The sequence below is a fragment of the Glycine max genome, chromosome 19, assembly GCF_000004515.6.
Source record: "Glycine max cultivar Williams 82 chromosome 19, Glycine_max_v4.0, whole genome shotgun sequence".
Taxonomy (NCBI): domain Eukaryota; kingdom Viridiplantae; phylum Streptophyta; class Magnoliopsida; order Fabales; family Fabaceae; genus Glycine; species Glycine max.
In genome coordinates, this window is record NC_038255.2 from 40,393,117 (window position 1) to 40,414,183 (window position 21,067).

At 30.6% G+C, this 21,067-nt stretch overlaps 1 protein-coding gene and 1 pseudogene across 1 annotated transcript; one reads left to right on the top strand and one right to left on the bottom strand.

The window, feature by feature from the left end:
* Positions 1 to 4,095: 4,095 nt before the first annotated feature.
* Positions 4,096 to 7,470, bottom strand: LOC100789156 (pentatricopeptide repeat-containing protein At2g41720-like; annotated as a pseudogene).
* Positions 7,471 to 19,089: 11,619 nt separating this feature from the next.
* Positions 19,090 to 20,352, top strand: LOC100789676 (uncharacterized). The gene has a single exon (XM_006604292.4). It carries the CDS (start codon positions 19,090 to 19,092, stop codon positions 20,350 to 20,352), a length of 1,263 nt encoding a protein of 420 aa, XP_006604355.3.
* The last annotated feature ends 715 nt before the right edge of the window (positions 20,353 to 21,067 follow it).

Below are 21,067 nucleotides of genomic sequence, written 5' to 3' on the forward strand. Positions count from 1 at the left end.
TGTTTTTTGCTCTTTTTTGCAAGTATTGCTAAATCCGTTTAGCTAGGATTTGATGGTTTCAAATAGGTTGCTACATGTCACTATCCAAGATTTATAATTATGGTTTGAATGCTTGATTAAGTGTAAACAATTAACATAAATCCTCATGTGAATGATTCTTGGCATTCACTATATTACTTTTCACAAACTACTACACTTGCCAGATGCATAACAACTCTCCATAGACCCGGAAATACTATGGCATTGGAGACACTTTGGCAACAAGAGATACCGTTTATTTGAATATTAGGATTCTTTTCAAGTTGGGATTTCTTTTTTTCCTGTTTAGGGCTAGTAGTAATCGTCCTACACCTAGATGTTTGGTATAAACAGGAATTTTAGTTTCATTATATATACTTTATGTTTGTGAAATATACTTTTAATATTTGTCCAAGTTACATAGGTATGAACTTCTCTGCATGCAACAAACCTAACAAACTATTGTTGTCAAGTTGGCAACATACAATTTGTGTGTATCACCATTAAATTAAATCTTAAAGAAAGATCAATATCTTACCTCTAAATACTTCCTCCAATTTCCAGATGATAAAAGGTTCTTCAATAATATAGAGTAAGTGTTTAAGTTAACATCAGCACCTGATGCCAACCAACATTTTGAAGAATACCTGCATACATGGAAAATAAAATAATAAGAAAGATGGATAGTGTAAAAGATATGAATGTGGTGGGAAATCATATTTAGGGCATGGAAAATAAAATAATAAGAAAGCAGGGTAGTGTAAAAGATATCAATGTGGTGGAAAATCATATTTAGGACGTGTTTGGATAACTTTATCCCAAATAACTTTTAGGAGAGAAAAAATGCTATGATCTTCTCCATAAGCTAAAATTAGCTAATGTATAAGTTAATTTGTAGAAGCTCTCTCATATAGCTTGTCTGAAAGATGAAAGAACTTCTACAAATTAACTTGTACTTGAGTTAATTTGAGCTTATGGAGGAGCTCGCTTTATTTTTTATTCTTATTTTTTTATCCTAGAAGTCCTGGATAAGCTTACCTAAACAGGTTCCATTACTCAAAGGAACATATAATTTGTGCTCGGTAACATAATATCTGTGGGAGAAAATTTGACTTACCTTCAACATAGTTCAATCTTTCCACTTTTTCCTAAAGAATGCAGGAACTGATTCAAACATCCGGATGAAATTACAGGAAGTGAGGGCTCTATGTACTTGATCATATCAACAGCTGTCCTCCAATCTTGTAATCTAATGGCAAAAGACACATTCAGTTTGACAGGAATATAACAATTAGAAACATTAACTGAAGAAAAAATAACATGCTGTAAAATATAGTTATCAAACCAAAGCAATTTGAGTAATAGGCATCTGTCCTTTTGTTTCTTGCCCACTCTTCTCATTAAATCCTCTGAGCTTTAGCGAGTAAAAATGTATCAAAGTATAAAATTTCATAATATATAAAAAATGTCATAAAATGTACTAATACATCATAAGACCATACTATTCCACTTCAAGTTACACCAATGATATAAATTAAAAAATAACAAAATCTTAATATTATTGTGAAGAAATATATTTATTATGAAAAGTGATTGAATAATGTTAAAATAAATCTCTTATACTGTTCTACAGCATATACACCAATCAAAGTGGCAAATAATAAACTCTAATTATGAAAAAAATTAGCCATAAAAATTTAGCATCAGATTGAAAAAGTGCCATGATGTCTTGATCAGGATGATACTAGCTAATTTCAGCCTCGATTAGCTTAAGTTAGACTTAACAGAGGAGACACTATGGTAGTAAGTTGGATATTTTTAGAAGTTTCAAGAAAGCCCATGAAAAGTAAAACAGGGAAAGACAAGTTTAGTACATAACTTTTTTTTTAAAATGAAAAATATACAATCAAATCTGAACTTACATGCTACAGGCAGATACCATTTCAAAAAATATGGTATCACTGAAAGGAATTTCTTTTCTCTCGTAATTTCTGCAAGACTAAGAACCCTTCCTGGTTGGCCGCCTTTATTAAAAGATCTCATTAGAGCTGCACGGGCAATAGTATCTAGCTTGATGCCACTTGCTTCTATTTCTTCAAAGAGTGCATAAGCTTTCGCCAAATTCTCTAATACAAAATATTGTTATTTAGGTATACATTTAAAAATAACATCCTAATATTTCAGTCGTTAAAAATTTATTTTACCAGCTGCATTGAACGCATCAACTATGGTGGTGTACGTAACCACATCAGGATATTTTTGGGGTGAAATTATATAAAAAAAATTAATTTTTCTCTTCTAAATTTTTCTTTTTGAGTAAATAATTGTTAAATTAATATCACTTAAATTTTTGTACAGAGAATATTAAAAGTGGTGGATTTATGAAGCTTAGTGAGTAAAATAAAACTCAAAAAAGTAAGAATAATTAAGGAAATCAAGCTAATTAAGGAAAATAAGTTAATTGAGAAAAAGAGGACTAATTAAGAAAAAAACATAATAATTAAGGAAAACAAGACTAATTAAGGAAAGTGAACTAATTAAGGGAAGAAAGCTAATTAAGGAAATAAAGACGAATTAAGGAAATCTGACTATAAGAGGATACAATTCCTTATAAAAAGCACACACGTAAATAAGAGCATACAATTCCTTATAAAAAGCAAAAGTTAGAAGAAGAAGAACAAGCAAGTATTGGAAATTATTCCTTCCCTCCTTTTTTTCTTATCTTTTTCTCCCTTTATTAAATATTCCCCTCTTACAATTCTAAAATCTCCATGAGAGGCTAAATCCCCTTTTTTGAGAACTTGACAGTCAATCATAGTTATCAAACTCTTAAGTTCATTCGCTAATTCTTACGAGTTTACGAGTCCACTTACCCTTTGGGAGTTGACTCATGTGTAAACTCTCTTTTTAGTAGAGCCTGAGTAAATTCTATAAATTATAAGTAAACTCGGTAAAATCTCAAGTTTACCACCGAGTCAACGAGTCAATAAGTTAAAAAAATTAGACCAAAGTGTAAGTGATTTTGTTTTATTTTTTGTTTGTTTAGTATTCAACATACCTTCATTTAGTTTGTTGTCCTAAATAAAAAAAATTATCATCTTTAGTAACATTAAACTTTTGTTCTCTAATAACATCATACCCTTGATGGGAATAATCTATCACTACTATAACATCTGCAAGTTATTATCTAATAATGATGCATTACTAGACTTGGTTATTTAAGTATTGTGAAATTTATGATTTATTATTTTACTTTATTATATTGTTGAAATGTTTAATTGTTATGTTATTTATAGATATGTTGTTATTATTTTTATTTGAAATAGACTGTTACGAGTCTACGAGTTAAGTTTATGAAACTCTCACGAGTTTGCGTAAACTCTCGAGTTTGATAACCTTACAGCCAACTACTCTTGATATAATTTTTCTTCCTATCTATTTATGAATATTACATTTGCATTATCTTTTCATGTGCTTAATATTATTGTTTGTGGCTTGATCACCTATTTGAATGGTAAGTTTTAGGAGTAACATTGGAAAACGTTATTTTCTAATAAAACTGAAAAATGGTATATAAATAAAGTTATCACTAGGGATAGGTTGATATTTGTTTAGCATGTTATACATTTCTATTCTTAATGCAATTTACTATTTAAGCTTTACAGAGAAATTTGGGAGAAAAAATAGATAAATTAAACTCTTTCATACGAGAGATCAAAGTTAGAATATACTAGTAGACAGATGTGTTAATTGAAATAATTATAAATAAAAAAATCATTAATATTATATCAAATAGTAACTCGGTAGATTAAGTTCTCAACATTTTCATCTTCTGAATTTTCTTCTACAATAATATCGATTTTCTCATCTTTTTTGTCCTTAATTAATTCATGTTTAATTCTTTTACTTGTTTGATTTAATTTTATGTCAATTTAAATTACTGTTTTTCTACAACCTTTCCAAATCTTTTTCCTAATCAATTATTCATCTACTTAAGTACAAACAAAATCTATGTGAATAGGATACTCAAATTTTCATTTTAACTTTACTACTTGAAACACATTGGTGCACTTGTCAATCTATCAACACATGATGATTTCATCAAGTTGAATGCAGACTCTGCCTCTACAATTTGGCCCTAAAACATTATCACAGAAAAAAAAGTGTGAAGAAAAAGAAATAGAAGTCTCAAATTTCATGGATTTACACCATTGAGTTGCTTCTTAACCTATGTACTTGCGTGTTTGCTATAGGCACATATCACAGATGAGTAGACCTCTTTGGACAAAGGAAGTTTTAGATGCATCATTTCTTCCATAAAAGATAGGGCTTCACCGTATTTCGACATCTTACAACAACCACTTATCAACACAGTGTATGTAACAGAATCAGTTTTGATTTTTTTCTTCCTCATATTTATACAAGCCTATAGCTTTGTCATATTCCCCTACATTCATACAGCTTTCTATAGCTGCATTATATGCAACTGTGTTTAATTTAATTCCTCGCATATCAGCTGCTGTTAGCACTGTGTCAATCTTCACCTTCCGACTGCATCGTCCACAGGCAGCCAAGAGTGTGCATATTGAGACAACATTTGGCTGAATTCTTTCTTGTTCCATTTCTCGCAAGATTTTAATTGCATCTGCCAGCAAACCATTAGATCCATAGGCATCAATCAGTGCATTGTAACTGACAAGATTTGGCTTCAACTGGTTTCTCTTCATCCTATCAAATATTTCTCTTGCTTTTTGGGGATTTTGTGACCTTCCATCAGCATTAAGGAGAGATGTATAAGATACAATATCAGGGCAGAAGCCATTTTATTTTATCTCATTGAAAACCAAATGTGCCTCATTGTCCATACCATGAGCAGCATAAGCACCTATTAGTGCATCATATGAGACTATATTAGGTTTCAGCCCTTCTGCAAGCATCATATACAATTTTCAACTCGCCCACACACAGAATACAAGTGAATGATACTAGTGAATGTAACAACATCAAGGATACAATCCGACTTCTTCTCCCTCATGGAATTAAAAATATCAATAGCTTTGTCATATTGTCTAAGTTTTACTAGACAATGGATAACAATATTAAGTGTAGTTGTGCCAGGACGAATATGAGTTCCCTTCATTAGTTCAAAATAAGACAAAGCTTTTGAATACTGAGCCCCACTTTTAATCGCAGATAGAATAATATTGTGAGTAACAAGATCAGGCCCAACACCATTCTATGCCATTTTTTTGCAAACATTAAGTGCTTCTTTCCAATTTCCACTAGATCCACAAGCATTTATCAAGTTGTTATAAGTTGACCGACTTGGTGGAATCTGCAAAAATATTTCAGTGTCACAAACAGCACTTATAGTTAGCATACCAACAAAGTGTTTCTGTTATTAGGCACTTAGAGAAAGTCACAGAGAAGAGATTATATACACTGCTGTCCTAGTGACAGCTGTAAGACTAATGACAGCTGTTATAGTGACAGCTGTAAGCTACCCTTACTAACCCCTTGGATGCAATTGAGACTGATCCCTTACACTATACTCACAGTCTCGCACACAATTGAAGGGCTTATTTTTTAAATTCCCAGATTACAACAGCATAGTGTCTGGAGAAAATTAAATGAAAAGCTGGCTAGATCACATTGATCAGAAAAATCTCATCACCAGGATTAATCACTCAGTTCTAACATGCACTGAGACTTCAGGACCAGCTAGTGTAGCATGCAGGTAACCATATGATGCATAGAACATATCAACACTAAGTCACTAACCAAAACAAAACCTATACGGTTCCCACTTTCCAGCATTACGAGAGAGAAAGATACTATTTTCTACCATCAAATGGAACAAATTTAATTTATATGTATCTAAACATAAAATTGCAAAGTATACAATGTAATACAGTCAAGCACACAGATCTTTATTATTAAATCATTAAGAACACGGATTGAAAGAGGCATGAATCATCGTAAACTGGATCCTGCAAACAAAACTTATCTAGTGACCATAAAACAATATAGCAAAGTAGTGAAAATGAAACACTCATACAATATGCTCTCTCTTTCTCCCTCTCCCTTCACCAGACATGCTCAACTTAACTACAATGTAACACCATTAATAGAAGGAAAAAAAAAACCGATCACATCAAGTTGAACTCACTAAATATTGACTAGGGTAGAAAAATATAAAGTACACACAGCTGCACGCAGCATGTCATCCATGATATTCATAGCCCAACGCCACTATCCGGCTCGACCATGTGCACTGATAAGAGCATTGTAAGTCTCAACATCAGGTTTACACCTACAAACCACAGCAAAACATGCTCAATGGTTTCACAGGAAAAACTCAACCTCCACAGCACTAAAGCTTTGTTTGGATAAACTTCTTCATAGGCATTTATAAGAGAAGAAAACAAGAAGGAAAGTTAATTCAGCTTCTCTCGTAGGCTAAATCAACTTATGCACTTGACTTGTGTAGAAACTCTCTCATTCAACTTCTCCAAAAAGCTGATATATACAAGTTCATTTTAATTTATAAGAGAATCTGAATTCATTTTGTCTTCTCCTGTAAATACGCATGTATAGCTTTATTCCAAACAAAGCGAAATCCATTTACAATCACACTATACCTCCACTCTTGCATCTCGAAGAACAATCCACGCGCCTGGTCCGTTCGGTTATGCCTCGCGTGCAACCTAATCATCATATTGTACATATCATTACGCGCGCAGTACTTCTTCTGGTTCTTCATCCACCGGAACACGCGGTTACAGTGTTCAATGGACCCTCGCTGCGTCAACTCCTACATAATCCAAAAACGAAAACAACACAGTGCAGAATAGATTAAAACCAAAACGCTCAAAACTATCGTGTCACGAGAATCGGAAATTTGCAACACCTTGATGAGGAAGGGGAAATTCTTGCGCGCGAAGCGGCCTATCCAGCGCTTGAGTAGGCCGTCGACGTCGTCGTCGGAGACGTCAAGGGAGAGGACGAGGTCGACGACCTCCGATACTGTACAGTCCATCTGGAAGCGGTTACCGGAGACGCGGAGGCGGTAGCGGGCGGCAATGTCGTCCTTGCGGAGGCCGGAGATTTTCGTGGAGACCTCGTGCTGGCCTCGGTCGTAGTCCACGAATCCTTCCTTCGTTTCCTGGAATGCCAACTTGTTAGACTTCTTCGTGCATGAAATGGAGATTCTCCAGCGACGAGTTGACTCGGTGGTGCCGGCGAGTTGGAGATAGTGAGATGCGGTGCTGGCCCCATTGAAGAGAACGGGGATGGAGTAGCGCGGTTGGAAGAGTGAGTTAAGGATAACTGCGCTTTCGGACATGAGATATTTCTATTTTTGTGAGAAATGGGCTCGTTTTTCGGCTCTGTTGGGTTTGTCATTGGGCTTCTGCTATATGGACCATACAGATTGATACCTATTGTTAATCCATATAAGTTACACGTAAGGACATAATGTTGAAATTATAAAAATATTTTGAGTATAAAAGAAAATGGTTGGTGCAAAAATAAAATTCCTTTGTGGATGAGAATAGAGTAATTATTTTCTTTGGAAAATACTTATTAATCATTTTACTTTCTTTTTCACCGAATATTTTTCTTTATATCCCTCTTTTATCACATTTTTTTTTCTCTATTCTTCCAATCTGTCTTATTTATATCCCAATCCATTTCACCCATTTTTGGAATGTATGAATATCATTACTCTTTTTTTGATTAGTAAATAGAGATCACAAACTAAAAACCAACAGAAAAAGTCATGGAAGAAACATTCACTAACAAAGAAAAAACAATAAAATCAAGAACAAAATAAAAAATCTTCCAACAAAAAAGGCTAAATTTTAGAGAAGTATCCACAACTTGATAAATTTATGTTTCGAGGTGGAAACAAACCAAGGCCAAGTTTTATAAAAGGCTATTTACATGGAATGTTTTATAAAAGGCACATAAACAAGTCAATAAATCCATAGGCCTAAGTATGCTGACAAGCCTAAATAGGCACACAGACATATTAAGCTTATTATTCGTGCTAATATTAATAATTATTTTTGGTGAATTTTTCTCATTTTAAGGTTTGTTAGTTTGACTTCTTTTATGAAAAGTTTTTTCAACTAAAAGATATTTGTTAAAAATTTATCAAAATAATGTAAGTTTGTACAGAAAAATAAAAGCCTAAAAATTAAATAAAATTGATCTAATGTCTCTCTTGAAAGTTAAAGTTAAAAACTTTTGAAAATAAATCCTAAAACAAATTATCAGCAAATCATTTTTGGAATTTAACCAAAGGAGACATTGACTACTACTAATAACAATAATAATAAAATTTATAATATCTTAAATATATAAATTAAGCATTTAAATAGATTTTCAAGTCATGCAAAAAGTTTTGAAAAGGTCATACCAGACTTTTAAGGGAAAACTATATTAAGTAGGTATAATCAATGTTGTCAAAAAAAGCGAGTAAACTTGCTAACTCTACCGAGTTATCAATTTTTAGCCTCCGTCGAGTCTAATCGGACCAAAAAACAAAGAAGCTGCAGAACGGTCATGAAACGCAATTGCTATTTACACTTCTCTTTTATGCTAATGAACTCTCCTCCTCACTTTTAATTTTGTCCCCCATCCCCCCCCCTTTTGGGGTTTTTTTTCCCCCCCCCCCCCCCCCCCCCCCCCTTCGTTCCTCTTCTAAGTTACGAGTTTGACAACATTAGATCTAATAGACTCAACCTCATAAAGTATATCTTAGTCTAATATGTTTTCATTTCTAATTTTAGTAGTTTGAGATTTTTCTTTGCTTGTTTTAAAGTTTAAGGATTAAGCAATATAATGTATAAAGCTAAAGGGCGCAAACTGTAAATTAGACATTTTGCTTGAAAATTTACCACTGGAATTCAATATTATGGTGGAATTGGATTTTAATTTCTTGCCAAACTTGGTGCTAGAATACTGCTTGCGTTGAATTTATGAGGGAAACCTCCTAGTAATCTAGTAATAATATATAATCTTCATAGCCTGTTGTTAGCAATGGCAGAAAGTAGAGTAAGTACATAGAAGAGTATTTTTTTAATCTTCTCAAAGACAATCCAATCATAGTTTGATTCCTACTCACCCAAATTGAAAAGAAAAATATTATCAAGAAAGTAAAGTAGCAACACGTAAGACTTGGAACGTTTTATTTTCTAATAAAAAAACCTTAATAAGCTACAATCATAAGGAGATGATCATGACCATATGATTCATGAATGACAAATTCCACTACCACGAAGCCTATCCTACGTCTTTCTTTATGTTTGCTTATTCTATCACACACATGGTTTTGCAAACAAAAGAATGAGAAACGGATAACATTGCATTGATCAAGCATCCGGGAATAGATGCTAAACTCAAGGACCCACCAACAAAAGAATGATAATTAAAATCGAATAAAGGTAATACCCTGAAACCATTTTTATTGGCTAGGAGGAGTAGCTTAATTTGACCAAATAATTGTACAAAACAAATTGCAAAGTTTCATTCACATGCTGATTGGAAAAGGAAACACTTGGAAGAGGGGGGAAGACAAATCGCCGCGATTTTTTAGCCCTCAAACGTGCTCAAATACTATAATATAACACCTTAATTTCTAGCTAGCAACCTTCTCAAGCAATGGTTTATAATTTTCCACTATTCGGTGCTTATTTGGTCAGCTTCAAACTCACATGAGTGGCCAATTTGACTTGGTGGCTTCATAAACAGTGCAAACAGGTCATCAAATTGCACAAGTGCTGTACACATTACAGAAACTTTCAGTAGAAATAATAGGTTGGGAGTTACTTGTTGGTGAAGGTTGTCAACGAAGCAGCCATTGTATGCACATGGACACAAATGTTAAGATATATGTGAATATATTTTGTTATTATATTTTAGGTAACTATATATTTAGTTTGTTAAGCATATAATTAGTTTCCTAAATATATACTTTGTATTATTAGTTTTTGAGTTTCCTGTGTTATTAGTTTTCTAATTTTCTAAGATTATGCTTTATACATTATATATATTCCAAGTCAATGAATAAAATTCGTTGAAGAAAATATTTTTTTTTATGGTATCAGGTAACAAATTCTAATTACCCCAGAGTTTCAGGATTCCTTTAGTTTATGTTTTTCTTCACTTGGCAATTCACACTTCATTCTAATTCGAAAGTTGCCAGTGATTAATTTTTCAATTGCCATATGAATGTTTGACGAGTTATTCAAGTATTTTAAGTCCTAGTTTACCTACTATAGTCATTATTCAAGAAAGGTTTCATCGAAGTTATTTGGAAAAGCTTTTTTGCTCCTTTATATTTAAAAAGCTGTCTTATTTATTAGTTAGCATATTTATTAATTATCATATATATTACCCAACGGTTTTGTGTATCCACTTCAGTGTTTTTTTATGAACAAAAATCTATTGCTTATTTAAAAAATTCACCTGAGGTTTCAATTCATTGTCTGTACATTTTGTTGGTCCTACAAAACATGAAGCCAACAAATATTGGCTCTGTTTGATGGGAGTTTTGTTTTCTTATAAAAAAACTACAACATAATTATTCTATTAAACTTTATCGCTCTTGATAGCTTGCCAATATGATAAAGGCGGAGGATTAATTTCTTACAACTTCTTTGATTCAATTAGTTAAAACAAATTTCATTTGCTCTTTCTTAATCAATCTTTTTTTTTGTCTTGATTTTGTTTTATTTAAATCTATAATTAATATGCAACTTCTATAAATTTATACAGATTCTTTAAGTCGAGGGTGTGTTTGGTTTTCGGTTATCAGATTCCAAAGTACATTAATTAAAAAAAACTAAAATAGTCTTTTGTTTAATTTTCAGTTGAATCTGACTGTAAACTTTGTCCCAATTTGATCTTAATAAAGTCAGCATGAAATAAATGAATTTACAAACTCAATTTACAAAATGCTAAAATTTATTTACTTGCATTTATAAACTTTAATCTAAATATACATTTAATCTCTCAAGCAAAGTTAGAGAGGAAACTTTGTACTAGTTGGTCATGACTTGCATGAACAACTGCATTATTTTAACTTTTTACATAATAAATTTCATTATCATTAAATAATTTAAAAAAAAATACATTATTAAATAATAATTAAAAATACATTAAAAACATTCAATTACATGTTATAAGTACAACTAATTAAATTGATTTCATTTTCATCTTTGACAGGCACATGAATAAATGACAGCATAATTAACGAGTCTAACTTTGATTAATTGAATAAATTGTTATAAATTTTTTTCATATTATCTTCGATTCTTCACGTATAAAAATAATAATGATACTATAGAGCTGTTAGCAGCAGCAGCCAAGGGATGCAACATGTAAGTACCAAGTAACCGATTTTAGCTTTTTAACTGTCTCTTCTCATGCTATTCCTATATTTATTTTAAAATTATACAATTTTTATAATTTTTAAAATTAAATGTCACTATTAAATATTAACACCACAAGTATTATTTTGATGAAATCTCAGCACAAAAATAATAACATGGAAAGAAACAGGCCAGAAGCCAAATTCCAAATAACCTAGATGTCTCGCTTTCCAAGGGAACCGACACTGGGACAGCTGAGAGAAGCTTGAGTAAATGTTTACAGTGGCAATATGAATTATTATGAGTAGTAGTTTGGTAGACTAGCAGTACTTTTGTATAAAAAAGTGTACATGACCATGAACCTCTTACCACGTGTATTTTGTTTCTTGGAACCTTCCATTGCATCGCATCTAAATTGTGTTGTGGAAGTGGAACAAAATCCCATGATGCCTAGAGCTTTGGGGCCCTCCACCTTCAATACTCTCATCTTTCCTACCATGACCTTAACCTTCCCCACCATTAACTTACTCTATACCTACTAATTCATCCTTTTGCAACCATCCTTGTATATGCCCACAATAGCCATTAATTAGGACATATGATTGATTACAATCTCTTCTACAAGTACAAAATTACATTCATTAGATGATAATAACAGCAATTGTCATTTATTCCTAGTGTTCTTAACTTAAGGGTCTTCCTAATTATTATTTTAAGGACTGGTTAAGAAATAAATAAAAAATTATTGTAGAAAAACATAAGGGTGTGCAAAATAAAATTATAGATAACACAATTTATGCATTCTAATAAAAAAATCTTCTTTTAGTTTATTAATCATGATTAGCAGTTGTCTTAATTTAATATTAAAACTTTGAATCGGTGTAGAAATTTGTAGGCGACTAGGCGTTATATAATTGGTGTGTTTTTCACTTCTTTCTAATTGGAGTATAACATTTTCTCTCCAAACTTAAATACAGTATAAACAAAAATGACTTAATTTAATACTTATTAAGATATTAGTTAAGACACCAGCATCGTGCCTTCACACCTCCATCTTCACAGATTTAGCTGAGTTTAGTATGAGCCATTGTTGGTGATGATAACACAACATCAAAGCTGGCATATATCCTCCCACCTGCTGAGGATCCTGAGGCAAATTAGATGGGCTACAATAATTAATATCACTTTTGATTCTAATTGGATCCATTTTATCTGCATGCAAACACAACATTCTTACCTTAATTTGGTAACTATCTAGAGTGAGTTTTATTCTAGACAAACAAATCAAGTTGGTCTTGCTTTCACAAGAATGTATGCTTACGTTCTATGCTAATCCACAATATTTTGATGCTCCTAGCTCCTTGTTGTATTGATATTTTGTTGATTAATGAAATAAGATAAACGTATTCCAATATATAAAAAAGATATTAGTTATGCGCGTATAATTTTTTAATTTCATATAAAAAATACATTTTCTAAATTACTCTTAATCATATTTATTATACAGTACTCAATATTAAGGATGTTAGCATTAAATACAATTGAGTTAATTAAAATTTATTTATATTTTAATCCATCAAACTAACTTTTTTTTATATTTAAGTCCACAAGAGTATAATATTTTGTATGCCTTAAACATTTTTTAATTTTTATAAATATGGTTAACTTTAATTTTAGTCTTCCAAAAAATTGTTGGCTCTTAGAAATTAAATTTTTAAAATAACCTTTATGATCAGTCAGAAACGATGTAGCATGTATTTAAATTAATGTTAAAAAATATTCTTAATTTTTAAAATTTATAAAAGTTTTTTTGAAGCCAAAATTTATAAAATTTAACACTAAATTTTTTAAAAAATTAAAATCAAATCAGTGACTTTTATAAGGATTAAAAATATATCAAACTCTAATTACTTTCAATTATTAAGCATCGAATTATTACCACTATTATTTCGTTGTTTTGAAATGTCATTTCATTCCTAAGGGAAAATAACCATAATTATTTCGGATTTTGGCACCGACAAACGCATATCTTCATTCATGGATCTTTTGTCTGAGAAATCTTCATCTAAGGTTTTATTTCATGCTCCATCATCATCATCAGATGCGCAATTTTATTTTATTTTAAATTCCTTCCCTTAGTTTTACCTTTTTTATGCGTTATATTTATACATATAATCACATGCCCATATCTGCCTTGCTGGATATTTTTACTACAATTAAATTTACTGATCAATAATCGGTCCTCGTGTTTCATGAAAATATTATATTATTGTTCCACCTTATATTGTACGTAATACTATTGCACTACCAGTCAGTTTTTCTTTGTTGTTTTTTACATAAATAGTGTTATTGTATATATTGACAAAAATTCCAATGTGATATTGATTATGAATAATGTTAATTAAGATAAAATATATAAGTGGAAATAATTCTTATGAGTTAATTTTGAAAACCGATGAGGTAATTTTAAATTCATATTTTAAGATATTATTAGAATTTATCCTATATTCATCCAAATAGGTCACCTATTATGTTATTTCCATGCCCAGTCAAAAAGTGTTAGCGTGAGGAAGTGTATGGGAAAAAACTCAAGTTCCGCCTAAAGATAAGATAAAGATACAATATATAAATTAGGTGCAATGCTCACTCCATAAATTAACTTTTGAAATTAAATTACGTCAGCATTCATATTTTAAGATGATATCAAATCTTAAGTTATTCTTAACGAGCCACATTTTAAGACTATATATATACCGTTAAATTATTTAAATATAAATATTGTAAAACAACCATCTAACCAATAAAAACACAAGCTGTTGAAAGAAAATTAATTATTTTTAGCTAAACATGTTTATTAACAGTATTATACTCCCTTCAAAAAAATTATTATACTATTTTCCTTTAAAAAAACAATTAACAGTATTACTATTGTATAACATGAACAAAGTACATATAGCTGTGGATTTTTTAAGTTTTAACAACCATAACTTATTACAGAATTTTAATTAAGTCTCGTTGAGTTCATTTATGAAATTCGTTATAAATAATCATGGTTTGCAATATATTTTAAAATTGAAACTAGGATATCTGCATAATTTTATTTAAAAATTATGTTTTATTAATCATAACAAAAAAATAAAGAATATTATAAGTATTTATTGCTGTATGATTTAAGTAATTGAAACTCTTTCCTCGTAGCTAATTGTAATTTAGTAATAATCCAGTACAATTGCAATAGAAAATTGATGAACATTAACTTATTTTATAACTTAACTCCATTTGGCACGCACACACAAAAATAATTCAAAATACCATTATTTATAATTAAAAAAAATTACCCTCAGCTGTGCAATCTTAACTTTTTTGTTAGAAAGTTTAGAGAAAGAAAAAAAATATTTTATTTTAAAGTTAAAAAAATACGACAAGCTTTAGAAAAAAAATTGTTATAAAAAACTTATAAATAATTAATATTATAGTAGATAAACCATGATAAATCATCACAAGTAAAACAGAACGTGGGATGGGTACGGAAAAAATGAGCGATTAAAGAAAAGTGAAGAAAACAGAAATATAAACTGTAATAAATAATGCGATGAGAAATATTTTTTTTGAAAAGGATGTAAAAAAAGAAAATATAAAAAAAAATCAAAATTACAAATACTTTTTTTTTGGAGTAATGTAATAATGTTATGTAATACTGTATGCAATTCCAAGGCTTCCTATTTTGTCGGCAGGAAAAATAGACGGTGCCTTTTCTTCCAATTATACAAAATCAAAATACCATTGGTATTTATTATTTACTGCGGGGACACACGCACCGTACACATTACATAATTTATTACTACTAAATACTAATAAAATTCAAATATTTACCTTTTTTCTTATAAATGTATTATGAAAATTTTATATGTAAACAATATTATTAATTTGTTGGTTGTGTTCTGATAAACTATTTAGTAATTACATGAAAATAATAGTGTCATTTGCAATAAAAATTTAAACACATGGTTATTCTTTTTAATAAGATATTATTACTTGCGGTTTATCATACCCTTAATAATATTGATCATTTGTATCGAGAAAAAAAAAATTATGTCGCTCATTAATCTTTATTAGAATTTGACTAGTCATTTCTTGAAGGATTTTCTTTTTAAATTACATTTTCTTATTTATAAGACTCAAATTTAATATTTTTTAAGGAAATTGAACCTGAATTTATTTGAATCAGTAATTTATTGATAAATTATTGATCTAATTTTTTAAAGATGATAAGTTATTCAAAATAAATTAAAATATAAAAGGTAAAAGCATTGATTATTTTTATATATACACGTGTATATATATATATATGTATATATATAATTACTTAAACTCAAATTATTCATTCCTATATTATAATTTAGAATATATTCTCTCATTTAAATGTATGATTCACACACTACTAGCACGATAGTGAAACACAATTATCTCTCAATCATTACAAACTATTATTTTATATTTGTCACTCTCAATCTACTTTATTTTATATTAGGAGAAATAGAGACATTTATACATAAATAGAACATAAAATAAAAGAGAGATAAATTTTAATTATGACATAGGGAGAGTGAAACAATTATTACGTGTAGTTGAGGAGTAAAAATATTTTTTAAAAAAAGTGGAGACCAAAAAAGTCTATTGCCATTATATATTGTTAAAGATTCATTTTTAAAATAAATTTCAATAGTTTAAAAAAATCATTATATTAATTAAAATTAAGTTTTCATAATAATTTAAATGTATTATAATCTAAAATATAATTCATATATTTAAAGATATTTATTTATTGTGAATTTTAATTATATAAAAATATTTATCTTGTACAATTTATAAGTTAAAATACTAGTGAGTAAATAATTAGTTATAACATTTTATGTTATTTTACACTAATTTAATAATTATGTTTATTCTATATTTTAAATTTAATTAATTAATTTATCAACTTAAAAAATAGTTAACTTCTGACATTTTAGTTAATTGATTCGTTGATTTTGTTAACCTAGCATTGCGGCGGGACTATCAATAATTTAATACGACTAGCATTGTGTGACTTTTGTTCTTGGTTCTATAGAAGTATTGATTTGTGCTTGTGTTGTTATGTGTGTCCCTAGCAGTCTTATTTTTATAGCATTCAATGTTCTGTTTCTCAGATTAATCATGCCACGCATACTACTACCGAGGCATGTACTTCTAGTTTTTCAACCATAGAGTCATTCATGACCATACAACTTCTTTTTTTTTTTTTTTTCTCAATTGATCCATTCTAATCTCACACAAAAAAGAAAATACTTTTTTTTTTAACCTGAGTTTTTGTTTTCCTGGTGAAATAAGTTTTTAACCCACATGAAACTAATACTTTGATGTACATATTTGGAAGGAGGTGAGGAAACTTTTAAAAGTATGTTAATTATTATAAACAGAGTGAATATTTTTCGATTTTGTACCTTAAAGTGAAGGGTAATGTTAAATTGGCTTTTAAAAAACTAACAAAATTTTAAAATAGTCTTTAAAATTATTGTAAAATGACAATTAATTTGGTCCCCCCTTTCCCTCGATGCTATATATATATATATATATATATATATATATATATATAAAAGAAAATAGTTGTTAATTTGGCAATTTTCTACAATATTAAATCTGATTTAACTTTATACATAAACTTAATAGTAAATGTTTTTTTTGTAAAATTATTTATTTATTAAAAATTTATATTTAAATAATTATGAAAAAAAATGGTGATTTTTTGTGAGTTTTTTTGCATTGGAGCATAATGACGTAACAAAGTGGGTTCCTTCGTTGTTAAGGATAGTTTCTTATATAAGAAACTCTAATGTTTGAATTTCCTATGATTTTTTACAATTTTTTGCATTGGAGTAAAATTCTATATGAGTTTCTTATGAATGACATGACACTGCGGGGACCACAAAAAGTGATGCGGAGACCACAAAAAGATAATTAAGAAACCCAAATGAATTTCTTGCATTGGAGATGTTCTTATGATCCATCCCTTTATGTATACTCCTCTTCATTAGGATCAAGGACAGTCTTAACATTTTGTGGGTCTTAGACTAAAATAATTGGTAAGATTTTCTTATATACAAGTTTTCTAAAATATAAATATATATTTGTAAAAAAATAAGCATTTAATCTCATATTTATTACATTTAGTAAATAATATAATTTTAGAAATAAAATAAAAACATCAAATATATATATATATATATATATATATATATATATATATATATCATATTCTTATTTAATTTATTTCTATATTATCATCTATAATTGAAAAATATTTTTTTACATATAAGATTATGTTAATCACCTGTAAAAACAAAATACATAAATTAACATTAAAAAATATTCTTCAAACTTTATGAGATGAAAAAACACTAATGATAACATCAACATTATCAAATGAAATTAGCATGGAAGAAAATAGGGAGGATGAAAATATGATGAAAGTTATTAACATTAGCACCTTCTTGAAAAATCTCATGTTCTTGGCTTTCCTTTAGATGTGAAAATAATTTTTAGAAACTGTGAATTTGATTAGAGCACGGTCCTTTACAATTCTTAAAAGTATAATTATATACTTGTGTTGATAGAATATGATTCTTATTTTATCTTGTTGAATGAAGGTGGCTATTTTTATCCTATGAAGAGAGAGATTTTTTTTGTTGTTATTATGGATCAAACCTAATGCACTAAGTCAGTGACCGAACCCAATAATTTAGGAACTTCGTGCTTTAAACTCTTCATACTTTGTGTTTGAGCTTAAGTTGAGTGCTATATATCCTCTAATCTCTATTAGACCAAACTCATGGAGTAAGTCATTGGCCGAATCCAATAGATTAAAATTTTTAAATTTTAGACTCTTTATACTCTGAAGGACTATATACCCTCCGGTCTATATTGGGTTGACCACATTTAAGTCAATAATTCTTATATAAATTATTGTAACCATATTGTATGTTATTATATATTAACTATATCTAAACATATCTTACCCAAATTATATCTTATATCTATATTTTGTGGAGAAAAAGACATAATCATATATTTTATGATCATGATTTACCAAGATTAAATAATCTTACAAAAACTCTATATAAACCATGCCTCTAGCAAGAGCAAGAGCAAAATACACTTTTATATTCCAAGAGTAAGATTTCTAACAATTGGAGAAATCCTATGGTCTAGCATAAGGTATAAAATTTTAAAAAGAATATTAAACATAATTTTTATATAAATTTCAATTTAAAATATATAAATTAATTTTTAAAGGTATTATGCAATTATATTAAAAAGTTTATATATATATATATATATATATTAATTTCAAATATTATATAATTTATCTTAAATATAAAAAAATAAGATATATTCCAGTGGTTAAAAATTATCTATTGTTTGATAAGAGCTTATGATATTCTTATCTAATCATAATATATATATTTTTTTTTCTTATTTCATCTTATCAATAAAACCTGTCGTTTTAAGATACAGAGGTTGAAATTGTCGTTTATTAAAAAAAAAAGAGATAGATAGTAGGAGAAGTAGTTGTGGAAGAAAGAGGTGGAGTGTGAGTGAGTGAGTCCTTGGTCCGAAGCAATGCAAGAAGAAGAAGCATAGCAGAGAAGCAGCAATGACAAGAGCAATGCTCCTGGTGTTATTCCCTCAAGACAACAAAGCCAAGTTCAACTTCCCTTCTCCTTCTAAGTCTCTTGTCTCCAAAGCACAATCCACTATCTCAATCTGCCTCCTTCTCTTTTTCACAACTCTCCTCCTTTTTACTCTCTCCACCCTCCCAAACACCCCTCACACCCCTCCCACTCACCCTCCTAAACCCACCCCCCACCACCTGGCTCTCCAGCGCATGGGCACTCTCCACCGCAGAGGCACCAAATCCATGTCCGACCTCCTCATCTGCCACGTGCCTGACGAAACCCCCCTCCAAGACTTCCGCATCTTCCTCCGCCTCCTCCACCGTTCTTCCCTCACTTCCTCATCCGACGTCGTTTTCCTCTTCCCTTCTCCTTCCTCATCCATCAAATTCACCCATATTATTCTTCAAGAGAACACCGCATTCTCTTCTTTGCTGCACCTCCACGCGCACCTCAACTCCACGCGCTGGCGCCAACACCCCAAATCCACCTTCGACCCCAATCGCTTCATCTCCAAAACCACACAACAACAACAACCACTTTGGGGTCCCAAAACAAGAACCAACTCAAACCGGTCCCACTCACTGAGTTACGGATCGGTGCTGAGTTTCGACGCCTCCGAACTCGACCCGGAGAACTCGCTCTCGAGTTTCCTCGACAAAGTCCCACTCACTCTCCGGCGCTGGGCGTGCTACCCAATGCTCCTCGGCCGAGTCAGACGCAATTTCAAACACGTCATGCTCGCCGACGTGAGAAGCCTCTTGATTTTAAAGGACCCTCTCGCCCGAGTGAGGAATCGGAGCCCCGACTCGGTCATTCTCTTCACGAAAACGGAGAAGCACGGGAAGAGAACTCAGCGCGCGGTCGTCTCCTCCGTTATCATGGGCGGAGCTCGCGGCGTACGGCGGCTCTCCGGCACGGTGGTGGTGGAGATCGTCCGCGCCGCCACGCAGCACAGGAAGAAGAAAAACTCGGTGTCCGAGTCGGCTGTACTGAGTCAACTCGTCGGCGGGAGCGAGTTTGTGTGGAAAAACAAGAACGTTAATTTGATAGCTTCGTCCGAGTCAATACCCGAGTTAACAAGTGCAAGTGCAAGTGCAAGTGTAAGTGCTGCTTCTTCAACGACGTCGTTTTCGGATTCCGCGATGGTTCAACGTGGTGTGAGTAATCACGACCTTAATTATGTCATCATGAGGCAAATTTGTTCGTCTGTGGTAGATTCTTCTGTCTATAGCGATTGTTAGTTTTTTCTTTTAATTTTTTTATTGTTAATTGTTAGTTAATAGTTAGGATAATAATGATGATAATAATAAGAAAAATAATAAAACACCAAGGGAAAATAATAATAATAATGATAAGGAAATTCATGTTATTATTATTATTTATTTATTTACGGAAGTTTGCCTGTAGCTGACCAATTTTGTTCCTACCTTTGTATATACTCACTCATTCATCTTGAAATTACATTTTTTGTATTCTTCAATGGAAAAGTTATGGACCTGTGTTTCATATGAATGGAGCTGACACAAGATTGACCATGCAAGACGATGCAGCCAAATACTTGGTATATTTGTTTAATAATATTTTGATCAGGGTCTAATGGAATCAGTTAATGTTATATAATTTTTTCTGTCTATAGACATTTAAATAATTTGATTTTGGACCTTCATTTAGGGCCCTTGTATTTGTTTATTTACCATTGAGTTTTGCAATATTTTATTAGTTGTTTGGACCGAAGATGATGTTGTACTTTGTCAAACATTTCAGAAAGTTTAGTCTCACATTATTTGTTTTGTTTAAAAGAGTTTTTTTTAAAGAAAAAATCATATATAAAATATTTATCAATTTTATTAATAATTATCATTTTGATAGGGTCTTTTCACAATTATATTTTTTTCAATTAAACTCGCATATTTAAGGGTTTTTTTTAAAGCTGTTATTCAGTACAAATAGCCTACG